Consider the following 25,639-nt stretch of genomic DNA (forward strand, 5'->3'; position numbering starts at 1 on the left):
TTTCCTTTGTGGGGCCCGGAGAAGCAGGAGTGCTCCTCTGGGCCCCACAAGGAACGTGTACGCCGCCCCTGCACAGACTCCACTCCGTTCCCAAACCACTGATCGCACCAGCATTCCCATCTCACCCAGTCTCTGCATTTACCTTGGGCCCGGCTAGTGGCCTCTGAGCCATACAATTTTAACTTCCCGGCAGCTGCTTCCCAGCCATTTTGGTCGGGAAGTCGGCCAGCAGCATGCTAATGAGCACAGCCTGTCAAAATCGGCTGGGCCTCCCCCTGTCACTCCAGGCGGGCCTGCCGCTCGCTAGCCTGCTTTCCCGCCTGGAGTTAAAATTCTCCATGCTATCTACCTCACTTCACAGCTAAACTTGGAGACACACAATGTGAAACAGCCCATCAATAATTTGTATAAAAGACTTCTTACATCCTATAATAACTAATCCATAGGCTAGAAATGACTGTTGGCCTTGCTATTAATAATGGACACTTAATGAATGCATATGAAAGTCCTCTGCCTTATTTTGATTGGGTTAATGCCTCTGTTAAAATACAGACAGAGGAATGTCATATGAATGGGCTGTATTTATCCACTAATATCACCAAAAGTAATTTCTAGCCTCATATCATTGAAAAATGTGGCTGCTATAAGTTCTTGCAAAACTAATTGGTTTGTGGTAACCAAATGACAACAAGATCTTTTAAAAGAACATATGACTGCCAGATCTCTCCTGTCATTTGTTTGTAATTTGTTTGTGATTGCCAGATCAGCAGCTTCTAACTGCTTCACACTGATTATTGTGACCACTTTTTGAATTGTGCAGTTATCAAGTACTAACCTCAGGTACAATGGCTAAAGCTACTAATGGTCAGAAAACTATTTTTGTGTTGGAGATGGATGGGGCAGCTACCAAAAAAAATCAGCTAATATTAAAGCTTCAAGGCTCCACAACAGAGGCTTGGGCTTCGATTCTTCACTTCCTAATGGGCCTATAATGGCATCTCGCAGACTTCTGCTCATCTTTACCACCCTCTGCTTAACATACAGGTCATGACTCATCTTGTGCCCTGCTTGTTGGTCATCCCAGATACCCAGATCACAGGCCTACCTGAGTGTCCACTTGCCAGCCTGCCCAAGTAACCTGCTTCTGGCTTACCCAAGAACCCAATTTTACCATCATGAGGAGCAACCTGATAATGCGGCGAGCAAGTCTGTGACAAGGAAGCACCCTGAACAGCAACAACAGCTAAAGAAACCCAAGTACCCGGGGAGAAACAAATATCAGTTTGAAGCCCGGATTCAAATGCTTCGGGCTCAATGCAAGCATATGGCCCAGATTGGCTGGGGTGAAGGCCATGGGAGGAGACAAAGAATCCAAGCCTACTGGTGACTTTGAGGTAGCATCTCAGTCAGCTTTCAGGTGCAGTTAGGTTGCCCTTTCCCTAGGGATCTGAGTCCAAGGCAGTTGAAAGTAGCCGTGGGAGGGAAGATATGGGTATAGCTTCAAGGTTGTCTCGTGCCAAAGTTCAAATAACAATGGCCGTTGCTGGAACATACTTGCGGCTGTCTTTTTTTTCCTGGATGTAAATTGCTTCCAGCTGTTTGTATGTCTGAGGCTTTCTCCGTTATATCTTCTTACTCTTTGGAATTTGCTCTTTGCCTGTCAATTAAATTTATCCCCCCATTATTTTTTGAACTCATTAATAAACAGAAGGGATATTGGATATCAGCAAACTGTTTTAGTTAACTCTTTGGCCCTGATTGTAACTCCCCCAGCCTCGCAGAAACCGGGCGGGGGGCAATTAAATAAGGGCAGGGACTTACCCACTGTGATCCCGCTACCTCCGCTTTGTGTCCCAATATTAAAATGCTCTTTTGAGCAGGTGAGCAGGATGCCTGCACAAAGGGTCCTTCTTTACATATGCAGATCGGGTCGGACGATGTCACCGGGACCCGATTGCAATTTAAGTCCAAGGCCTGAGCAGCGGAGCCGTGACGGTATCCCCGTCAGGCCAAATCTGCCAGGAGGGGGATCATGGGCCAGAAGAAGTCCAGGCAGACAAGTTTTAAATAAAATATTTAGGTTTCCTTGTGGGCCAGGAGCAGCAGGAGTGCTCCTTCAATCCTCACAAGTTAGCCTAGGGCCTCACTTACTCCGGGTTTCCTCCCTCTCCCCCGGGGACTGATCCGGCGGGTCCCTGGCTGCGGCCTTCTGCTTGCGATCTTCTGCACCTGTCCTCCAGCCAGGTAGTGCATCTGGCAGGGTTCAGGTGGGACTCCGATGAGTTATTGCAATGAGGTCCAGCCATTAAGATCGGCCAGGCCTCCATGTCCCCGGACTCCCCGGATGTGTCATCTGCCTCAATCGGGGCTCGCGTGCGCTGTACCCACCTCTCCTTTAAAATCAGGGCCTGCATTTCAAAGTAATTTATTGCATGTGAGTTGATTTATGCATTTCTGAGACATGCGAGCAGCATATAGAGAGAGTGGGAGACAAATAGGAGAGTGATAGGGATAAAGAGAGATTTACAGAAAGGGAGAGAGAATGGTCTATTTTGACTTTTGGGCTGCCACCCAGTGGAGTGTGCTGGTTGGCTACACACTCCGGCGGTGAAGTGGCCTCCATGATTTTGAAGCTCCGGCATAATTCACATTGCCAGGTGAGCTGCAGGGCGCCAGAATTGCGTTCAATGCAGCTCGCCAGATTCGGCACAGGGAAAAGGGCCGAAGCTGCCACCAGGAAGGTAAGTTGCGGGGGGAGGGGTCACACTACTGCTCCTCCGAAACCCACAAAAATAATCCGACTTACCATTGCTGGACCTCTTCCCTTCCGTCGCCTGTGGAACTGTTCCTACCTAAAATGGTAATCAGGGTCCTATTTACGTCATGGGACCCCAATTTCCATATTAAAAGGGGCATAGTGCCTGAAACAGGTTGGCTTTTTAGACACCCAGTGGTAGGCCCCTTTTAAAATGGCGCCAGCCGCATCATCGGGACGATAAGGCTACTGACCCCATTTTGAGGCTGTTAATGCCCCATTAACACCAGGAGAAGGGAATGAAAATCAACATCAAAGAATGAGACAAAGGGTGCAATTTTAATATGGCGGTGGGAACTCAGCGGGGAAACCCAGGGAAATTTTGCGTGCATTGGCTTGAGCGATCGCGACTCAATTGAAGGCTCTTAATGTAACTTTGGGGATTGTGTCTCCAAGCTACACAGTGGGCGTATGGTGCACCAAATGACATGCTGTGAACTGGAGTATTTAAAGGGTCATTGCAACCATAGATTTTGAGGGAGAAATTTGCAGATATGGAGCACCAAACGACTAAGGCAGCATCCCGGTTTAACGACTCTTCGCTTGAGTTGCTACTGGCCAGTGTGAGGAGCAGGAGGGACACACTGTACCTGGCTGATAGGAGGAAGCGCCCTGCCTCTGCCACCAAGGCGGCCTGGCTCGAGGTGGCAGAGGAACTGAGCAGCAGAAGCATGATGGCAAGGATGTGGGTACAGTGCAGGAAGCGCTTTAATGACCTAACCAGGTCAGGAAAAGTGAGTACAGTTACTGATTCACCTACATCCTGTGGTGTACATTACCCCCCTCACACTCTGTCTTGCTAAGCCTACACCAAGACATCACTCCTCACACCCACGTAAGTCTCATTATCAATTACCTTCACTTTCTATGCACTTCTTCACCTCCCCATTTGTGAACCCACCACTCCCACTTACCCCAATCCTGATGCAGTGATGAATCTGTGTGATGCTCACCCTCTGATGCATCTCTTTCATTGGCAGCCCCACCCAAAGCAATGCATCAATCGGGTGACCATGTCACCTTCACTCACTCACACATCTGTTCTTTCTCCCCTTGTAGGAGAAGAGAGCACAAAATGCACAGGAGAGTAGGACTGGAGGGGGGCCACAACAAATAATGCCCGACAGAGGCAGAGGAGGAGGCCTTGGAGCTCAGCAGCATGGTTGAATGCCTGGCCGTCAGTGATGGCGAGACTGGCAACCCACAAACAGCTGGTGACAGAACTTTAACATCCCTCACACACATCATGAATTGATGTTATCAATGATTGACCTGTTGCAGAACTCAGTATGCTCATTGCAAACTAACTTCTGCGATGATTGTTAATATTGCTTTATGTTCTCTTCCAGGGCCTTCAAGGATTGATGAAGAGACACGCACCATGGAAGAGGGCGATTCCTCAGAGGCGCTCCATTCCTCTGAGGGCACACCGTCACATGCTATCCAGCCATGCACCAGCACAGATACTGGCACTCCAGTGGGTCCTATTAGACAGATAGTCACCTGGTGATTCACCACTCACAAGTGTGCATGAGCAGACACTGGTGGCAGGGGCAGCTGAAGAGAGTCTGCGTTGGGGGGGGGGAGCGCACTCCTCTCCAAGCTCTGCTCAGCTGGACGCAGAGGTTGAACCCTGGGGGCCATCATTGAGATTAAGAATGATAGAGAGGTACAGCTCCACCTTTGCGAGGTACTGGAAAACGTGCTACGCACACTCTCCTAATAGAGAGGATGGAGGAGTCCCCCTTCAGCATTAGTGGAATGGCGGCACAGGTAAGTGTGAGAATGTCTGCGATGGATAGAGTGGCAACTTCCATAGTGCTTCATGCTCGGCTCACGAGTCCATTCAGGCCATGACAATGGCCGTGCCAACTCAGGATGCCAACTTTTCTGCTGCTTTAAACAGGCATACAGGTACTTTAGCTGTGGCCTTAGAACGCATAACTGATGTGCTCCAAGCTGTTGTCCAGCAGGGTGGTAGGAGTGATGTGGCCCTGGTCCAGGAGAGGGATGATGGCAAAAGAGAACATGGAAGTGGGGACTCCACTCAAAGCGCTCCCACGTCTCACTCGTTGCCCTCCCCCCAACCACTACCCGCAATGCTGCCTCCTCTCCCGATGGTTGAGTCTGCTCCTCCTCCTCCTCCTCCTCATCGTCTTCTTCAATGTTGCCGGAAGATGAGGATGCTTCATGAGTGCATAGGAGCTCCTCCACCTGTAACCTTCTCTGTTCAATGATGTTATGCAGGACCCAACACACGACTATTACTCTGCACACCCTTGCTGGTGAGTACTGAAGGGCTTCCCTAGATCTATCCAGGCACCTGAAGTGCATCTTGTGCATTCCAATGGCTTGTTCAATGACAGACCTGATGGTGATGTGACTGTCGTTGTACCGCTGCTGTGCTTCATTGGTGGGGTTTCTCACAGGTGTCATGCAGCGGGTATCCATTGTCTCTAAGGAGTCAGCCCCTAAGTCTGTCTTGTGTGTGGAAGAGGACCAGGATTTTGGACTCGTGCAAAATGAAGGAATCATGGCAGCTGCGAGGGAATCTGTCACACACCTGCAGAAATCTCCTCCGGTGGTCGCAAACCAGCTACACATTGATGGAGTGATATCCCTTTCGGTTGATGAACAGTCCTGGCTCATGTGGAGGTCCTCATATTGCTACGTGTGTGCAATCAATTGCACCCTGCACCTGTGGAAAACCAGCGAGAGAGTTGAAACCCACTGCCCTCTCAGTTTGGATGGTGTCATCGCAAGAGAAGTTGACGTAGTCAGATGCCCTGGCAAACAAGCCATCTGTGACCTGTCGCATACACTTATGTGCAGAAGACTGAGAGACCCTGGTGGCCCTGGAAGGATCCGGAGGTGAAGAAATTGAAGACGGTGGTTACTTTGAGTGCAATAGGCAATGTGTGGCCACCAGGTTCAGCTAGGAGCAGCTCTGCATGAAGGACTTTGCAGACGTCTGCGACCACCTGGTGACTTAATCTGAGCCTGCGTAGAAACTGCTCCGCAGAGAGGTCCAGGAAGTTCAGCCTCTGTCTGTAGACCCTCCTGTGACCTCGGCCCCTATGTTGGTCCCCTCTCTACAATTCTGCAGGTCCTTGTGGCGCACCTGTTTTGTGGATCTGCAACTCCCAGATCTGCACACCGTGCCTGCCACGGATGGTGATGTGACTCCTCCTCAGATGTACTGTAGAATAAGTCCATTGCATCACCCCTCCCCCCCCCCCTCCAGATGACGTCAGTTTGAGGGGGGTCCAAATTGTAGGTAAATATGTGTGAAATGAAGAATTCTGAGTGTGAACAAAAAAACCTCAGTCTAAACACAAAGAACTCCCAGCCAAAGGTTTGTCTGAGAGAACTGATTGCCCTGCTGCAAAAACTCACCTTTTATTCACATGTCAATCACGGGTTTAAAGGTCCAAATGAGGGCCGGCTGCAACTTGCCTCCATTTCCATGACGTGTTTTAGAGGCCACGGGAAACACGTTCAGGAAAAGTTGAAATGGTTTGTGTAACTCAATACACAAAAAGTTAATAGGGTTAAGTACTTTAAAGACCTAAAAGCCCTTTAAATATTGTCCCACTGACTCGAAGAGTCGGTGGAACTTCCGATTGTCAGAAGCGTGCGCACATCCAATCACGTCTGGGTCAAACCTGGAAGTAGGCGCATTGGAACCAGTATGTGGTCCCGCTCCAAAAACAGAGTATTTTTACTACCCAGCCACCCCCAATCCACCCGTTCTTGGGGGTTAAATTTTACCCCAAATGGTCAAACAGCAATGAGAGGAAGAGTAGAAGGCAAACAGAGAAAGGAAGCAGCAGAAACATAGGGGTTGAATTTCCACGGATGTTCTCTCACTCGACTGCAGAAACCCTGGAAAAAAAGCATAAAACTGTTTACACCATTTATCTGCGGCTCTTCTGCCAAAGTTATGGCGGAGAATCCCTGTGGAAATTCAGCCCCTTAGTTAGAGGAAAGGAGGCATGGTTTTCATTTTTGTCCATGAGTAACACCACAGAAGATCAACTAGTTATTGTTTAAGTATACTGAAACTGTTTTATACAACAAATAGAATTTCAGAAGATATCCTTGGTCTCACGTCAACATTTCTGTAACTTTACAAGGTTTCTGATAATACTAAAAAGATTTTTCAGTCCAGTTGCTGTTAAAAAGCAAATTTGTTCCCTAAATAGCCATTAAAACACATCTCGGAAAACTGTATGACCTACCACATTCCAATGGTGTAATGTTATTTGTGAAAATTGGATGATATATTGGGTTAGAACATTGTCCTTTCACCTCTGGGATATACTCCAATTTAGGCAAGACAAATGGGACAGGAATCTCCTCACTCTTTGTTGGCTGTTAAAACAAATATTCTAGGGTGAGGTTAAGGGGAGATTTGACAGGTGTTCAAAATTACAAAGGGTTTTGATAAAGTAAATAAGGAGAAACTGCTTCCAGTGGCAGAAGGGTCGGTAACCAGAAGACACAGATTTAAGGTAATTGGCAAAAGAACCAGAGGCGATATGAGGGAAAAAAATTTTAATCAGCGAGTTATTATGATCTGGAATGCACTGCCTGAACGGATGGTGGAAGCAGATTCGATAATAACGTTCAAAAGGGAATTGAATAAATACTTGAAGTAGAAAAATTTGCAGGGCTCTGGGGAAAAAGCAGGTGAATGGGACTAATGGATAGCTCTTTCAAAGAGCCGGCACAGGCACAATGGGCCGAATGGCCTCCTTCGGTGCTGTATCGTTCTATGATTCTATGACGCTATAATTGCTACATCCTCGAGTTACTGTGATACTGGATAATATATTTTCATGTTTAAATTGGAATCATAAATATTTTCAACTGAACTAAATATTTTAAAATTCATCTGGGTCATAAAATACTGAACTAAGTAAAACTAACTTTTTATCATGAAAAATTGTAATATACCTCCTCAGCCTTTCTAGAACTTTTACAAAGAATTACATAGTATGTACAGCACAGAAACAGACCATTCAGCCCAACAGGTCCATGCTGGTGTTTATGCTCCATGTGAGCCTCCTCCCACCCTTATTCATCTAACCCTATCACATATCGTTTTATTCCCTTCTCCCTCATGTGTTTATCTAGCTTCCCCTTACGCTAGAATATCTATGCTAGTCGCCTCAACTACTCCTTGTGGTAGCGAGTTCCACATTCTTACCATTCTCTGGGTGAAGAAGTTTCTCCTGAATTCCCCATTGGATTTGTTAGTGACTATTTTATATTTATGGCTCCTAGTTCTGGTCTCCCCCACAAGTGGATACACCTTCTCTATGTCTACCCTATTGAACCCTTTCATAATCTTAAAGACCTCTATCACGGCACCCCTTAGTCTTCTCTTTTCTAGAGAAAAGAGCCCCAGTCTATTCAATCTTTCCTCTCATTTCTGGTATCATCCTAGTAAATCTTTTTTGCACCTTCTCTATATCCTTTTTATAATGTGGAGACCAGAACTGTTCGCAGTACTCCAAGTGTGGTCTAACCAAAGTTCTGTTCAAGTTTAGCATAACTGCTCCGATTTTCAATTTTATCCCTCTAGAAATGAATCCCAGTGCTTGGTTTGCTTTTTTTTTATGGTCTTATTAATCTGCGTCGCTACTTTTAGTGATTTGTGTATCTGTACCCCGAGATCCCTCTGCTCCTCTACCCTGTTTAGACTCTTATTTTCCAAGGAGTATGTGGCCTCCTTATTATTCCTACCAAAATGCACCACCTCACACTTATCTATATTGAAATTCATTTGCCAATTACACGCCTATTCTGCAAGTTTATTAATGTCTTCCTGTATTTTGTTGCAGTCCTCCTCAGTATTAACTATACCCCCCAATTTAGTGTCATCTGCAAATTTTGAAATTATACTTCCGATTCCTGAGTCCAAATCATTTATGTATATGGTGAACAACAGTGGTCCCAGCACCGATCCTTGTGGAGAACCACTTCCCACCTTTTGCCAGTTTGAGTAACTACCTTTAACCCCTACTCTCTATTTTCTGTTTTGTAGCCAGCTTGCTATCCATTCTGCTACTTGTTCCCTGATTCCACATGCTCCAACCCTTAGTCATGAGTCTACTATGCAGTACCTTATCAAAGACCTTTTGAAAATCCAAATATATTACATCTACTGCATTGCCCCTGTCTACACTTTCTATTACTTCTTCAAAGCATTGAATAAAGTTGGTCAAGCATGACCTTCCATTTTGAAATCCGTGCTGCCTGTTCTTTATTATATTTTCCCAGGTTTAAAATAACAATTTTGATATTGGGCTTTGATAGGGTTTTGATTAGATTTTCCTGGCCTCACCCTGTCCTGGAGCTGGATAGGAACAGCATATCTGTCTTGGGTCATTTATATGGCCATGGGGCAAGCCCACCCCCTGCCATATCCAAGCACCAACAGAAACTACAGGAAGTAAGGTGCAGCTGTAGGCATCTAAGGGCTGCAACTGCGTGTCTGGCATCGGAAATCATGATCTTCTAGCTGTCGACAGAGAACAACAGCCAGAAGGTCCCAATTTGATCTGAACATCCTGGGGGGTGTTTCAAGTAATCTACCTTTAATTCTGTGTCTTACCTCCAGGACCTCATGAACCCTCCAGCCAATGGGACTTCTAGAAGAGGTCACAGCACCATGTTTTCTGACTACCCTTGTGCTAGGGCGTCCAGCAAGAGTTTGCAACAGAAAATGAGGTGCGAGCTCAGGAACTCTCCCACCTGCCTCATTTAGATGGCTCCGACTGGCCTGTTCTGACTGTAAATACAAACAAGACTCTGCCTCTGCACCCCTCCACCCCCCTGCCCCCCAGAAAAAGCCTTGGAAATCCCAGGACTACAGAAAAAGGGCAGAGACCTAACCAACTGGGTCTCTGCCTCTTTTTCCTGACCTTTGGGCTGAAGGAAATGGGTATTCCCCAGGGGTGAAGGTCTGGAAAATAGGACTGGTTAAGTATAGCATTTAGTTTTTATACAGTCTTACCCTGGAACATTCCTTTAAACAGCACTTCAAACACCTTAGATTAATACACACAGCATTCATTCAATAGCTAGCTGCTGGTGTTATTTATCTTTTGCGAGTGTACCATTCGTTCTTAGTTCTTCCCTTTTTACCAGTTGGGCCTCCCAGTACCATGCACCACACAACTCAGTGAAATGGTGGGTGATCTGTTCCCAGGCTTTAAAACAGATGCTAGAAGGTGAGGGAGTGGTTGGGCATGGCATTCCGTCCAATTTTCCTCCTATCCTCTGGGTAAGTACCTGACCTCCACTTAGTGCTTTCCCAGAACAATATGCATGTGATTGGGAATTCAGTGGTTTGGAAGGTAGCAGGTGCAAGCCCATGTGCCACCACTGTGAGGTGCCACATACTGGAGTACTGATCTTCCATAACACCATTCCACTAACACTAACATTTTTTATCATTTTACCTACATAGTAAAAACGATGGTTTAAAGTGAGTGTTTTTCACTTATCTGGAAGAAGCCATTAACTGCTTTGGAAAGACTGCTACCAATTATTTATTATCAGTGGACAATGTTCCATTGCTTGCCACTGGCTGAGGTAACTGGAAATCTAAGTATTCTCTTTATTTTAAGTTTATTTTTCTCTTTACACAAGAATGCTGAATAGTCATTGATGCATAGAGAAGTCCTCTTCTATTTAGTCACTAACAAAAGCTGTTTTTTTAATGAAGCCTGCTGATTAAATTGTAAAGCTTTTTTACTGTGAGACATAATCTACTAATGAGATCTCTAAATCAGGTGGGGCAGGAGTTGACCAACAATGGTTGTGTCGCCTTCCCACTGGCAGAGAATAGTTATGACCGATCAACTACTCCCTTCAGCTTCTAGCAGCAGGCTTATTATTTTAATATATTAATGTTTTGTGGATGCTTCTTCAGGCATGTTATCAGCTGAACTGCTGAATACTGCTAGTGTGCCATCATGAAACAACACAGTTACAGCCTTGCCCAGGTTAGAACTCAACTCTAGCCATGCACACGAATAAAATATAAAAGCTGTAACTTTTTAAAGTTCATTCTTAGGATATGGCTGCTACTGGCAAGGTCAGCATTCATTGCCCATCCCCAGTTGCCTACTAGGCCACTTCAGAGAATAGTTAAGAGTCAGCTATATTAGAATCACATATAAGAACAACAGGTTTCCTTCCCTAAAGGGCTAGTGAACCAGTTGGGTTTTTACAACATAGTTACTTTTATTCACACCAGTATTTTTTCAAAGGGAATTCAAATTCTCAAACTGCCATGGTGGGATTATGAACTCATGCTCTCTAGCTTATTAGTGAAGGCCTCTGGATTACTAGCCCAGTAACATAACCACTACACTACTCTACCCTTGCTAATAAGAGATAAAATGAGCAAAATGCAGTAATCCTACTGCAGTTACCATGTCATATCCCTGCGGGTGCTGTGGTGTTAGTGCAAAACTGAGTGTCTAGTCCAAAGGTGAACCTATATCAAAATCAGACAGTAAAATAATCACCCAATAGAAAACCAAGCCCTTTATAGCTCTTTACAGGAGAAAGATCAATTTTTACATCTCTCTTTAAATGTAGATTAAATGACACAAATGAATTGAAGAGTGTTCTTTGCACTAAGGTTCCAGGATCCAAACAGCTTCTACACGTATTAAATAGAAGCTGCTCGGAACTGCAGTCTTCACTTAAATGGGAAATTTGTTGACTCCAATGGACAAAATAGTGCTTCACCAATTCGTTTACTATGCAAAGATTACAGTGTATCACAATAATGTATTATTGGGTCCTGTTTTGCAGTTCATCCATGCTCTACCTTACCCTGGAGTACTCGATGCAACCACTAGCTGCAAAGCAGAAAAACTATGAATTCCCTAGCACTACCTACCTAAAATGAAACATTTGAACCCCAAATTTCCTGTCTGCTACAATGGCGCAGGAGTTCAAAGGGGCAGAACTTACACCTGCCCCACTGTTGTGCCCCGATCCCTGCCCATCTCCCAGGGTCAGGGACATTTAAATAAGTCAGGTTGGCACTGGGACCATTTAAGGCAGCAGTGGGCTGTCCCTCTCAGGTGGAGAGAAGGAAACTGCTGTGGTACCTTGCCTCAGTGCAAGTGGGTCCCGATAATCCTGGGGAACATTTAAAAGTTTTCAAAAAGTGCCCTGTGCTCTGGTTCCCTTTGATTAATTGTTCAGCGATTGGTTGCATTGGGGAAATTCGCTATTTAAAATTTAAATCTCATCCCCAACATTGCTCGGGAGCAACTGATGGGAAATATGCCAAATGTCAAATTTACCTAATTTGCATGTAGTGTTAATTCCCCCACTGATATGTGAGCAGGGATATTATGTGCCCATTCCTACTTCTGACAGAATTTTTGATGGGTGTAAAAAGGGATAGGGGTCTAACGTATCTGGTTGCCTTGCAGCCCAGATCATGCCGATTTCCCAATGCAATGACACAGGAAATTTGTGGCCCTGAAAAACGGTTGTCCTAATTTCATTTTTTTTGTGTGTACATGCACTGGGTTGCACAATAGACCAGTCGCCAAGCAGTCCTTTAATAGTATTGATATGTACCACAACTCCTGTTATTGACCAGTGATAGTTTCTGCAATATCGAAGTCAGTAAGAGTAGAAGCTAATAAATATTACTGAAAGTAAGGTAAACATATGGAAAATCCTTATTCAAAACTAACCCTTTGAGTGCCAAGAACAGGTATACTTATCAGCAGATCTCTGCCTAGTTTTGAGTTTAAAATGCATGTCCAACTTGTCACATTTAGGTCATGATCATGTCAATCCTCAGGTCTCTGCCATTTGGTTGGCTGAAATAAACAATCATTGGAGCCTTTTTCTAAGCTGATCAAATAGTAATTACTGTAAACTGGCCCCCATATTGAAAATAGATGCTATGAGCAGGGAAATAGAAGAAAATAGGTAAGCCAAAGATTTCATTGTCAGAAAATATAGGTAGGTTAGAACAGGTGGAATAGAGTGTGAGAAAGAAAATAAAATTAAAGTTAAGATTAAATACAAATTGGTAGAGAGAAAGGAAAAAAAGAGTAAATAAGGAACAAAGGGACAGAGAGCACTCTTTTCATTTTTATATAATATTGCATTAGGTGTTTATTTTAGTTGTCTAGTACTGATTTTACAAAAATATTGCTATTCCTGATATTTGAGTAGCTTTAGTACTGTAACAATATTTTTTGAACATCACAGTGTATGAGTTGAAAACAAACAAAAGCCATCAGACCAGGGAGTCGGGAATTTCCCTGAAATTCTTGGAAGTCTAAGGGTTAAATAATATTGATGATAATCCCAGAAGCAAAACCTATAACAAATTAAACACCATTGCTGAAAGTAATAAACAATCATAGCACCTAACTCACCTTTTCCTATCCAGTAGGCCAAATTGTCAAAAATCTCATTTATTTATATTGACTTTTTTTTTAGAAAAAAGCTGAGTTTCCACACTATAATTTAGTTATAGCTGTAATTGGAGATTTATTTATGATCAATCAACTTTCTGACTGGTTTAGACAAATTTTCAAAAAATTGCCTTTTTGTGCTATTGTTTTGTACTACAGAATTTTCTGCTGAATTCTGCAAAAAAGGTTATTTTCAAAAAAAAAGATTTTTAAAATTCAGATGCTGTTGTGACACCTTTCATACAATGGAAGGTGCTTTATGACTGGGAACACTCAGAGTGATTTGTGCATCTCAGTTATCGTAAAAAATTGGAAATGTCACATCTAAACTCCGGTGGTCTAGGAAGTTTTATGGAAAAATGGGAAAAAAATAAAGCCAATGATATTTAGATTTATTTTTATTGCTGTCCTCGGGGATTATGGCAAGTTAAATCTGTTGTAAATTATTTTTCTCCAAAATGACAATTTGTGACATTTTGTAACTTTCTGAATAGCTCACAGTTAGAAGCTTGGATCAAAATAATTATAAATGTTGAGAGGAAAACACTGCAGAAGGACTACTGGGAAATAATATAAATAGGTTTAAGAAATTTCAGTGATAAACAACATTGTAAGAAAACTAACCTAACTCCACAAATAATAGAAAGAACTTGTGTTTATATAGTGCCTTTCATAACCTCAGGACATCCCAAAGCGCTACATAGATAATGAAGTACTTATTGAATATAGTCACTTGTAACATGGGGAAACGAAGCAGCCAATTTGCACAAAACATTGTCCCACAAACAGCAATGAGATAATTGACCAGATAATCTGGCAGTGCAGCGCTCCCTAAATACTCAGTTGAAGTTGCTGCCTGGATTATGTGTTCAAGTTTCTGGAGTGGGGTTTGAACCCATGACCTTCTGACTCAGCGGCCAAGAGTGCTACCACTGAGCGAAGGCTGACATGGGTATGTAATTAAAATTATAAAATCTTGAAATACACTTTCAATTTTATTATCCATTTCAATTTCCTTCCTTTCTTTCTGTGAATTATTTCAGTGATGATTTTATAGGTTGAATCTCCATCCTGGGGTAGAATTTCCGGGGAGGGAGGGTTCTCTGTTTACATTGTTTCTGTGGGGTTTCAATCACTCCTATTTCCCTTCACACGCTCTCCGAGCTCATCTTGTCTATAAGATCCACCTCCTACTCTCTTGACCCTATTCCCACTAGACTGCTGACCACTCAGCTTTCCTTCCTGGCCCCTGTGCTAGCTGATATCGTAAGCGGTTTCCTCTCCTCAGATACAGTTCCCTTCCCTTTCAAATCAGTCGTTTTCACCCTCTCCTCAAAATACCCACCTTTGAACCCCTTCTTGCAAATTACCGCCTCATCTCCAATTTCCATTTCCTCTCCAAAATCCTTGAAAGTGTTGCCACCTCCCAAATTCATGTTTATCTTTTCTGCAACTCCATGTTTGAATCTCTCCAATCAGGTTCCCGCCCCTGCCACAGCACTGAATCAAAGTCACAAATGACATCTTCTGTTACTGTGACCATGTTGCACTATCCTTCCTCACCCTTCTTAACCTCTCTGAAGCCTTTGACACGCTTGACCACACCATCGTCCTCCAACGCCTCTCCTCCATTGTTCACTTGAGTGGGACTGCCCTCGCCTGGTTCCATTCTTATCTATTAAGTTGTAGCCAGAGAATCTCCTGCAATAACTTCACTTCCCACACCCGCAACGATACCTCTAGAATCCCGCAAGGATCTGTCATTAGTTCCCTCCTATTGCTCACCTTTATGCTGCCCCTAGGTGACATCATCCAAAGACATGGGCCTCGATATTAACACCCCCCCCCCCCATGATGGACAGCAGAAGGTCGGGGAGGGGGGGATTAGAAAGTGAAATACGTGGAACATGACCCCAATCCGCCACACATGCCGCCATTTTTACAGTGGCGGATATCGGGGCTTTCGAGTGTCTCGCTGTGGAGTGGCGGGACGCGTATTAATATACTTAAATTGGGCTCCTAAAGTGCAATTGGGAGCCTGATTTGAAGTTAACTGCTGCTGCATGGGTTTACCAGGGATCAGGAAACTCGATAGTGAAAAGGAGATGGGAGCTGCTGGCTCCTCAATGTAAGTATTCCTTTTGGACCAGGAGGAGCAGGAGTGCTTCCCTCAGGCCCCTCAAGTAAGCCTTCAGCCTCCTGCAGCCCCGAATGCCAGCCTCCTCCCACCCTAGCCCAGATTTCCAGCCTTCCCCCAGCTCTCCTGATCGCAGGCTTCTCCCTACCCCTCCCGATCGCCGTCCCCCCCACCTCCCAATTGCTGGAGACCGCCACCAAGGTTTCCTGGCTGTGGCCTCCTGCTGTTAGAGCTCCCTCCCGCCTGCTGGCCAGGCAGTCCATTTGGCTGGCTGACAGGAGATAGAGCTACAAGATGATAATGAGGTTCTGCCGTTAAGATCAGCAGTACATTTGCGTCCCCGACCTTGCTGGGTTTTTCGGACGTTTTCGGCCTCGCCCGCACCCTTCCTGCCTCCCCGTAAATATCGGGGCTATCGGGCTAGATTCTGCATTTACAATGACAGTACTATGACTCCCTTACCACCAACTCTCTCGACCCCTCCACTGCCTCCATGTTGTTAGACTGCTTGAGCCGATTAAACATTGGGAAGACCGAAGCCATTGTTTTCGGCCCCTGCCACAAACCCCGGTCTTTTTCCACCAAATCTACACCCCTCCTTGGTCACTCAGGTTGAACTGGACTGTTCACAACCTTGGCATCCTATTTCACCCTGAGCTGAGCTTCACCCCATATCCTCTCCATCACAAAGACCATCTACTTCCACCTCTGTAAAATTGCTCGTCTCCACCACTGCCTCAGCTCATTCTGCTGCTGAAACCCTCATCAATGCTTTTGCTACCTCTAGACTCGACTATTCCAATGGTCTCTTAGCCAGCCTGCCTCCCATCTTCCAATTTCCATAAACTTGATCTCATCCAAAACTCTGTTACCCATATCCTAACCCAAACCAAGTCTCGTTCACCTATTACACCTATACTTACTGACCTACATTGATTCCCGGTCCACCAAAGCTTAGATTTTTTATTTTCATCCTCGTGTTCAAATCCCTCTATGACTCCGCCCGTCCCTATCTCTGTAACCTCCTCCACCTCTACAACCCTCCAAGAACTTTACCTTCTTCCAACTTTGCTTCTTGTGCATCTCCCACTTCCTTCGCCTCCACCACTGGCACCTGTGCCATCAGTTGCTAGACCCTAAGCACTGCAATTCCCTACCTAAATCTTCCTCTCCACCTCTCTCTCCTCCTTAAAACCTACCTCTTTGACCAAGCTTTTAGTCACTTGTTCAAATATCCTAATATCACCTTCTTTGGCTCGGTGTCAAATTTTTTCTGTTTACATTCCTGTGAAGCACTTTGGGATGATTTCCTATGTTTAAAAAGGTGCTATATAAATGCAAGTTGTTGTGGTTGATCTTCCAGTAAAGTTATGATGGGAGATCAAAAGAACCCCATGGAAATTCCAGGCATATGTGTTTAATTAGGTGGAAGAGTTAACTTGGCTGGAAGGGAATGTTATTATTTCAAAAATGCAGTTTGAAATATAGGATTCAGAATAGTAAATATTTGTACAATCGGGTTTAACTCTCAGAGTTAGTAATCATTTGTTCTGCTGACCACATGACATTTCTAGGTTCCATTTTCTAATTTATAAAGCTGCTAGTGCCTTGGGAATTGACATTAAAGGAGACATTATAGACTCTAATGGGATATCAATTTCAAACTCATTTTAATGTTTTTAAGGGAACAATTTTTCGATAAACTGTCCTGTTTTTATTTCGTCAGAAAGTGTAAAGTTCAAAGTATCCTAATGAATACGCACCACTGTGTTATATAACTTCGTTTTTTATAGGGCTTCAATTAATTTGTAAGTAGAATGTTCAACAATGGCATGCTGTCTCTTTAAATACAATCAATACATGAGAAGTAGACAGGTATGTCACATAACACAATTGCCTCCTACGTCCTTGTTTACAGACAACTTGATTTCTTTTTCTTGGCAAGATAATTTCATTTTTTAGGCACAGCAGGAGTCTGTGAAATGTAATTTAATACAGTGAGCAGGTACATGCTGCCCTAACTGTAGTTCATGTTAAAAGCAGGGTCGTTAAGCTCCTTTGCATCTCAGAACCACTGAACAAAACACATCTCACGTAAACCTAACATCAATATAAAATATGTCAGTAGCATTGCTTGCCTAATCCCGGCTGATCCAACAACGAAAAGTCCTGTAACCAATGTTAATATTGTGAGACATATTGAAGCAACAAATGGCTCAGGATTTACTTTTGCTGCACTAGTGTAAAATTTATTCGTTACCCAATTTTGGTACAATTGTTATTTCTTTTTTCAGGTAAAGGACAAATTTTGAAAAAAAAATGCACTTGCATTGCAAACAAGCTACATGTGCAAAGGGGTGTGTTTCTGCATGAAATAGCAAAAAAGAAATTAAATGTAAACACTAGAGAACAACTCATAAAACATATTACTGAAATTCACATGAATCTTCCATCCTGACTGTACATTAAAAGAGTTCATTTTACTCATGCATGCACCTGGCAAGATGGAAAATCCAGGGACATGTACAACGATTTATAACATGCGCTTCTGACAGGCAAGGATCCCGGTCAGCATCATAATCTCACTAAATCGGCCCACTAAACTTAGAAACCTAGGAGAAAGAGTAGCCCATTAAGCCCCTCTAGCCTGTTCCGCCATTCAATTAGATCAAGGCTGATCTGTATCTTAACTCCATCTACTCGCCTTGGTTCCATGACCCATACTACCCTTACCTAACTTCATCTGTGTTTACTGTAAAAAAAATTAAGAGGTAATCTCCTGACTCTCCCAGTAGGGAGTCTTCCCTTTTGGCAATGCATATTTTCCAACCATTTAAATGAATAGTTGAAAAATTGTGTACAGCACATACCCAAATCTAAAATATGTGCCACTGCTGGGTGAGATTCCCACTGACAGCATGAAGTCAGAAAATTACCCCAGAAGTAGCTTTCTATTTTGTGCTTGGGATTTAATTAATGATGAGATAATTGAGGTAGGCCACACAGGCATATCTCCGTCTCTTTTCACCTTCTTGCATGATCTTACCCAACAAATGTCCTGGGTTGTTGTGACAACTCAAGTAAAAAGGTTTTTATCAAAACTATAAGTCCCATTGTTACAATAGAGCCCTTTCATTTGGCCTGGGATAGTCCTATCTTGACAAAGTTCCCTCTTTGTTCTTCCTGGACGACAAGAGAAAGAAAGAGAGAAAATCCATTGATTGTGGCAATGGAAAATTCCACTGTCATGCAGATGCACGAGAAAGAGAAAGAAGTCAATACAAAAAATGAAGAGAAAAATAGAGACAAAGAAAGAGGAGTCAGTTCACTAATGTAAGCTTCATGCTACACTAACAGATATTACTGTAGTCAGAGCCCAGTAAGCACTTTATAAATTTAGTTGAATGTACATGTATAAGGACATAAGAACATAAGAAATAGGAGCAGCAGTAGGCCATACGGCCCCTCGAGCCTGCTCTGCCATTTAATAAAATCATGGCTGATCTTCGACCTCAACTCCACTTTCCCACCCGATCCCCATATCCCTTGATTCTCTTACAGTCCAAAAATTTATCGAACTCAGCCTTGAATATATTCGACGACTGAGCATCCACAGCCCTCTGGGGTAGAGAATTCCAAAGATTCACAACCCTCTGAGTGAACAAATTTCTCCTCATCTCAGTCCTAAATGACTGACCCTTTATCCTGAGACCATACCCCCTAGTTCTAGACTCTCCAGCCATGGATAAAGCCTCTCATCATCTACCCTGTCAAGCCTTCTCAGAATCTTCTATGTTTCAATGAGATCACTTCTCATTCTTCCAATCTCCAGAGAGTATAGGCCTCTTCTACTCAATCTCTCCTCACAGGACAACCTTCTCATCCCAGGAATCAGTCTAGTGAATCTTCATTCCACCGCCTCTAAGGCAAGTATATCCTTCCCTAGGTAAGGAGACCAAAACTGTACACAGTACTCCAGGTGTGGTCTCACCAAAGCCCTGTACAATTGCAGCAAGACTTCCTTACTCTTGTACTCCAACCCCCTTGCAATAAAGGCCAGCATGTATGGAGTTCTGCTTCCCTCTACAATATTGCCAGTGGGCAGTATGATTCCCCATAAGCATCATTCTGAAAATGCTATTGGCACTGCTCCAGTAGATGGGTTCTATTTTTATAATGATCCATGCTGTTTCCTTTGTTTATTCACGTTGAGAAGTTGAAGAGAGCCGAGTTCCCCACGTGCGTAGACAAACCCATGGAGGAAATACAGCTCACCTGCCTTGTAATGCCAGCACAATTATCAGTGACTGAAAAGAACTACCAAGACAGTTCTTTTCAATCATTAAAATGTGAATGGTGATAGAGGAGGCCACCAAAAAGTTTACTTTTAACTTTAAAAATTCACTTTTCTGGCACGGCTTTGCACCGGCTACTTTCATGCTGCAGTCAATGCTCATTCTTACTGGTGCGAGACAACCTTTTTCACTGGGTGTTCACTGATGCGTGTATGCCAATTTCTTTACTACACTCTTTTGGTGTTGGTTCGGTGCTCAGGACACAACACTGGCAAAACTGAGACTGCGCCCTGCCCTTGGTGCAAGTGAGCCTGTGGCTCACCTAGGAACACAGGAACAAGAGTAAGCCATTCAGCCCCTCGAGCCTGATCCACAATTCAATTAGATCATGGCTGATATGTATCTTAACTCCATTTACCCGCCTTGATTCTGTAACCCTTAATACCCTTGCCTAACGAAAATCTATCAATCTCAGTTTTGACATTTTCAATTGACCTCAACAGCTTTTTGGGAGAGAGAGTTCCAGATTTCCACTACCCTTTGTGTGAAGAAGTCCTTTCTGACATCACCCCTGAACTGCGTAGCTCTAATTTTAAGGTTATGCCCCCTTGTTCTGGACTCCCCCACCAGAGGTAATAGTTTCTCTATATCTACCCTATCAAATCCTTTAATCATCTTATACACCTCAATTAGATCACTGTTCAATCTTCTATACTCGAGGGAATTCAAGCCTAGTCTATGCAACCTATCCTCATGATTTCACCCTTTAAGCCTCGGTAACGTCGACAAATTTTGAAAGACTAGCCTCACTTTCTCATTTTAGTAGGTTCCCAGTGCTTGAAAATGGGTGCAAGAAGCCTGGCCAGCAGCATGATTGACTGGGAGAGGGAAATCCAGTGAAGCAGCAGCTGTTACTAGGCTGCTGCTCAATACTAAAGGCAAGGGGAGTTATTGTCAGCAGAGGTATATGCCAGAGAAATGTCTGCAAGCACAAATATTTGGATAATTCCTCCTTTTATTGAGGAAGCCTTAGAGGTCTTGTTGCAGAGGCACAGCAAAGGAGGCTGGTCCTCTTTGGAGCGTAAGTCCATCCTCCTGCCAAAGCAGAGGTTAAAGCTGCTTGGATGGAGGCAGCTGAGAGAATGAGTGGAGTCTTATAGATCTGCAAACATTTGAGGAAGATGTTTAAAGGTATCAGAAGGAGTGCCAGTGTATGTGTATCCAACGTTGCTTATGTTATTTTATTATTGGTGTATAGTTTCTGGGGCCAAATTAAAGTTTTGAGTTACAGCACCGCATGGAAGTACCACACAAAGCTTGGAAACATCCTTTTCTGCACACTCTTTAATTACAGTGAAGCTGAAGGGCACACATTTTGTGAGGCACACAGGTAATTTTCACTGTGACACCTAAATATTGAAAGGTGTGCTCAGAACTGACAGTACCCCCAGAACAGATATGCATGTTGAATTGGAATGTATGTATACGGGGAGGGATGTAAATTAACCACAGAAATGGCTGTCTAAGTACTCCAGCAATCTCTAACATCAGGCTGTCTTCATGTACTTCCAGGAGAAGGCAGTTCACAACCATCGTGAGTGGGCGCACAATGGTGGGGAACCTCACAACGTGACACAGCTGTCATCTGTTGCAGAAACAGCCCTTCGTCTTTGTGGCCTGTATTCAGTGAGAGAAGTTGAGGATTGAGGGTTGGTACTGCCATCATCCAGCAAGTATATTGTCCCTTAATCATTTTCCGACTCAGTAACAGAGCCATAGCCTGGGAAATTCCTCAGAGCTGCTCCCATTCTGTAGGTGTTACTTCGCCGGACGTGTTGTGGAAACACCATTTACGTGCCAACGGAGAGGAAGTAGCTCTGAGGAATTTTGCAGCCATACATTGCACAGCAGTAGCATGGCACACAATGTATTATCATCTCATCTCTTTTCAAATGCATTCGTGAAATCCTTGTAAGTCATGTTCCTTTTCTCTTCATCTAGGGCCTTCTCAAATTGATGCAGTGGCAGCCAAGAATCAAGCAATTCACAACATACCACATCACACACTCCACCTGGTGCAAGCACCAGTGCAGATTCAAGCTACCCTTGGCATTTAGAGAATGAGTTTGAGGAGGGAACACTGGATGAACCGATCTTGCTGACTACACCTCTGCTTCCCCCAGTTCCTCCTCCTCTCCCTCTGCTCCTGTTGCACCATGGAGTTCTTTCTTGTTCTGCTAGAAGATATATTTGTTTCAAAATGCAGACAATTTAAGACCCTGAAAATTGTATGATCCTTCGCATTTATCTCTTTCTTTGTATTACAAAGTTATGCAGCATGCAACAAGCCTTGAGTATTTTGGACGCTTGTGCTGGGCGATAGTGGAGCATTCTATCTGAGTGCTCCAAATAGAAGAATTTTTGCTTCAGTATCCAAAATGGTCAGCTCTACAGTAATTCTAGTTATTTGTAATTATATCCAGCTGCTGTTCAGAGGTTTTTCAATAAGGTCATCAGCCATTTCTACCGAGGATAGCCCTAGTCTCCTAACCTCCATTCGCTCAGACTGTGTGAAATAACGTGGGGGCTGTGGACTAATGCATAATGAAAGCATCATGAGTGTTTCCTGAGTCATGAATATTTATTGGCATTTTGTTTTTCTGGTCAGACACCACATGAACATTAATTGAATGAATGCCATTTACATTTACTTAGTATTGGGGTTGATGTGAAGAGCCCTCATGTTCACACGGATGTTATTTACTGTGCTCTGGACTCTCGGTAACCCTGCCAACCAGTGAAAGTTCAGTGCCCTATCTAGCTGATGCCTCTATTTCACAAGGAATGTGATGAAGATGATGCATCCCCAACTTACTTCGCCCCACCATTGGCGGCCATGCCTTCAGCTGTCTAGGCCCTAAGTTCTGGAATTCTCTCCCTAAACCTCTCCACCTCTCTCTCCTCCTTTAAGATGCTCTTAAAACCTACCTCTTTGACTAAATTTTTGGTCACCTTTCCTAATTTCCCCTTCTTTGGCTAGGTGTCAGTTTTTGTCAGATAAGGCACCTGTGATGCGATTTGGGACGTTTTACTACTTTAATGACCTTTTTTTTCTAGAAGATTGCAAAATAGGTTTTGAATGAAGAAGGCCCAGAGGCCTTTTGGATCTCATCCTTCCAGAATATCAATCCATTATCATTGAGAAGCATAGGTGAAAGGTCAAGGTCCATAATGCAATGCACCACCAACATTGAAAAGTGTAGAAGAGTTAAATCAAGAAATAGTGATAAGGCTTGAGATCTAATACAATGTATACACAAAAATAAAAAGGTAATATGGGAATGGGGAAAGAGGAAGGGTAAGCACCTTAACTATACCAGTGCTAGGTAAACCATTCTGCTGTGGAACTGCTGAGGAAAATGTTTAAATTTGATTTGGATGACAAACATGTGGCAAACTATATGAACCAATTGTGTTGGTTCTAAAGCTAGCACTTGCCTAATAGTATTTATGAAGTACTATCTAGTATGTGTACATCAAGTTCTCCTGCCTGAAGGAAATAAACTTTTTCTGCCCAAGCAGTATACTAGACCTTTGCAGGGTCTTTCTCTTAGTAAAGATGGTTGTGTTCTGTTAATTGAAAATGAATACCTTAGAAAATAATGCGTTGTTAAACATTAACATACGGTACACAGTGCTGTGTGTTTGAGGCACATTGTGTTCATCTTCTGCAATCCAAGTTTGAGTTTAGTTCTTTAACCCTGAGAAAGGGATTAAAGTCTCTCTCTGCTCTCTCAGCTGTTCAGGTTGGAGAGTACAGTGTGTGCTGGCAGTCTCAATTCAAGTTGCACAACATCAAAGAGCTGTGAATTTCCAGTTTCTCAGCCTTATTTCTGAGAAACTCAAGAGGCAGATAGTGGACATTGAAGATATTGTGTTGGCAAAGCTGGGAGAATGGGTGCAAACCTTGGGAAGGATATAAATGAAGATCCTTCCTGCAGCATCCAGACATCTTAACTTTTAGACCTCCACCATCTCCCGGCCAGGACTATCAATCTTTCCTTTGTCACTATAAAAATTCAGCACAGGTCAGGAATTGAACTTGCAACCTGCATGACTTAGTGCTACATTGGGTGGTGCCTTTACTCATTGGGTCAACAGGAGCTGATCACTAACTTTTACTTTAAAAAAAATCTCTATTATAACAGGCTGCCTTTTCATTTCTATCAGTTGGAAAGCATTGATTGTTCTGCCAGCTTTTCTCAATTGGTAGAAACTGACAGCATGCGTGCATCCCTCAAGATTACAGTGATGCTGGCTGGCAGTATGACTACAGCTACCCACCAGCATCACTCAGAAAATGCTGTCGGTACTGTTCAAGTAGATGAAATGTAAACACAGCATAAGGGGAACACTGCCATGGGCCAACCTGACAAATTGCATAGCCAGTTAACTTAGATGAAGACCCCCATTTGGACAGTTGCACAGCCACTAAACATCAGGGGAAATGAATAGATCTTTGCTTTTTTAAAGTACCTACCTATTTACTGCCAACCACTCTCTTCCAGTCACTGGTATCATCAGCTCATGCAAAAGGGAGGAGCATAAACAACTGCCATGATTTCCAAAATGGTATTGCATATATGTACAAAATAAATACACAGACAAATTGTCCCACTGCACACATACAATTAATTTATTTAAAAGACAGGCCATTCCAACCCAGGTGGTCCAAGTTAGCTAGATTTGCTTTGAATGCTCGCCACTTGCAAATAATGAGTCCAGTTCATTATTGGTGAGCTATGAGCCACCTCGTGGAAAATGGTGTAGAAATTGCAGTCTCCCTAAAGTGGTCTGATATGATTCTGAGTACTGCTGGATGAATATGAAAATTGCAATTTTCACCCAGATCTATTTTCATATTAAAAGGCAGGGAAGTGGTCACATAGTTCACTGTTAATTAAATGGCCATTCCCAATGAACATAAGGAATTTGTTTAAAAAAAATCTATTTCAGAACTCCATGGATGTCTAATGGAGTTTTCTTCAGAATTTTGAGATGGTGAAATGGCAAAGGACCATTGGGAACCTCTGCTATCCACTGTGTTTTTCATATTTTTATTCATTGAAAATGGAATTGTTAAAGAAAATACTGAAAATTTAATGGGAAGCATACAATCATTTTCTTCCAGCCCTGCAAACCCCCCAGCAATGACACACTGCTGGTACTAGGAGATAGCGGGAGTGAGATGTAGGAATGCGATTTGTTTGCACTATCGTAAAAAAAAATTGTGCCACACTCCGTGTTTGTAAATATATTTAACAAATTCATAATCCTACTCAAAATGTGTTATATAGATGGCATGGTGCACTGGGGAACATTAGCAGAAAAGGTTAAACTATTTAGTGAAAACTCATACTATCAGTTCCAGTTTCCACTTGTGTGAATTACAGTTTCACTGGGCAGGGAATATATTTTTAGTTCCATAAAATGATATGCATTCGCTTATAATTCTACATGTATACATCAAAGTGTTCAATGCAATCTTGCTAGGATGCAGAATATATTAGATCAGATTTACCTGTTTTGACTTAAATCGAAGAACTTTTTTCTCTTACCTCCCAACACCATTCCAGCTTGATAGCACTTTCTGAGGCGACAGGCTGGACAGTTCTTCCTCCGAATTTTGTCAATGATGCAGTCATTCCTTCCAGCACATAGGTACTTATGTTGCCCTGAAAGTTAGAAGTGAAGCGATGTTATTGCTTCCAAAAACTGTTAAAATATACGTTTAATCACCTCAATAGAAGATAATGGGCGTGCAATGAGACACAGCTGGCATTAGATAAAGCATTCCTGCTAATAGCCTTTCTTGACTTCAATGTAAATAAAAATCAGGAGAGATGTAAAACGAGCT

General features: G+C 43.3%; 1 protein-coding gene across 2 annotated transcripts in view; it reads right to left on the reverse strand.

Moving 5' to 3' along the window:
• The window catches only part of LOC137323031 (progesterone receptor-like), a 268,780-nt gene that overhangs the window by 90,182 nt on the left and 152,959 nt on the right, over window positions 1–25,639 (reverse strand). For both annotated transcript variants that reach the window (XM_067986390.1, XM_067986389.1), the window contains exon 4: window positions 25,341–25,457. In XM_067986390.1, the coding sequence (XP_067842491.1) occupies window positions 25,341–25,457 (117 nt within the window). The remainder of the gene's footprint in view (window positions 1–25,340; window positions 25,458–25,639) is intronic.

The sequence above is a fragment of the Heptranchias perlo genome, chromosome 6 (assembly GCF_035084215.1).
Source record: "Heptranchias perlo isolate sHepPer1 chromosome 6, sHepPer1.hap1, whole genome shotgun sequence".
Taxonomy (NCBI): domain Eukaryota; kingdom Metazoa; phylum Chordata; class Chondrichthyes; order Hexanchiformes; family Hexanchidae; genus Heptranchias; species Heptranchias perlo.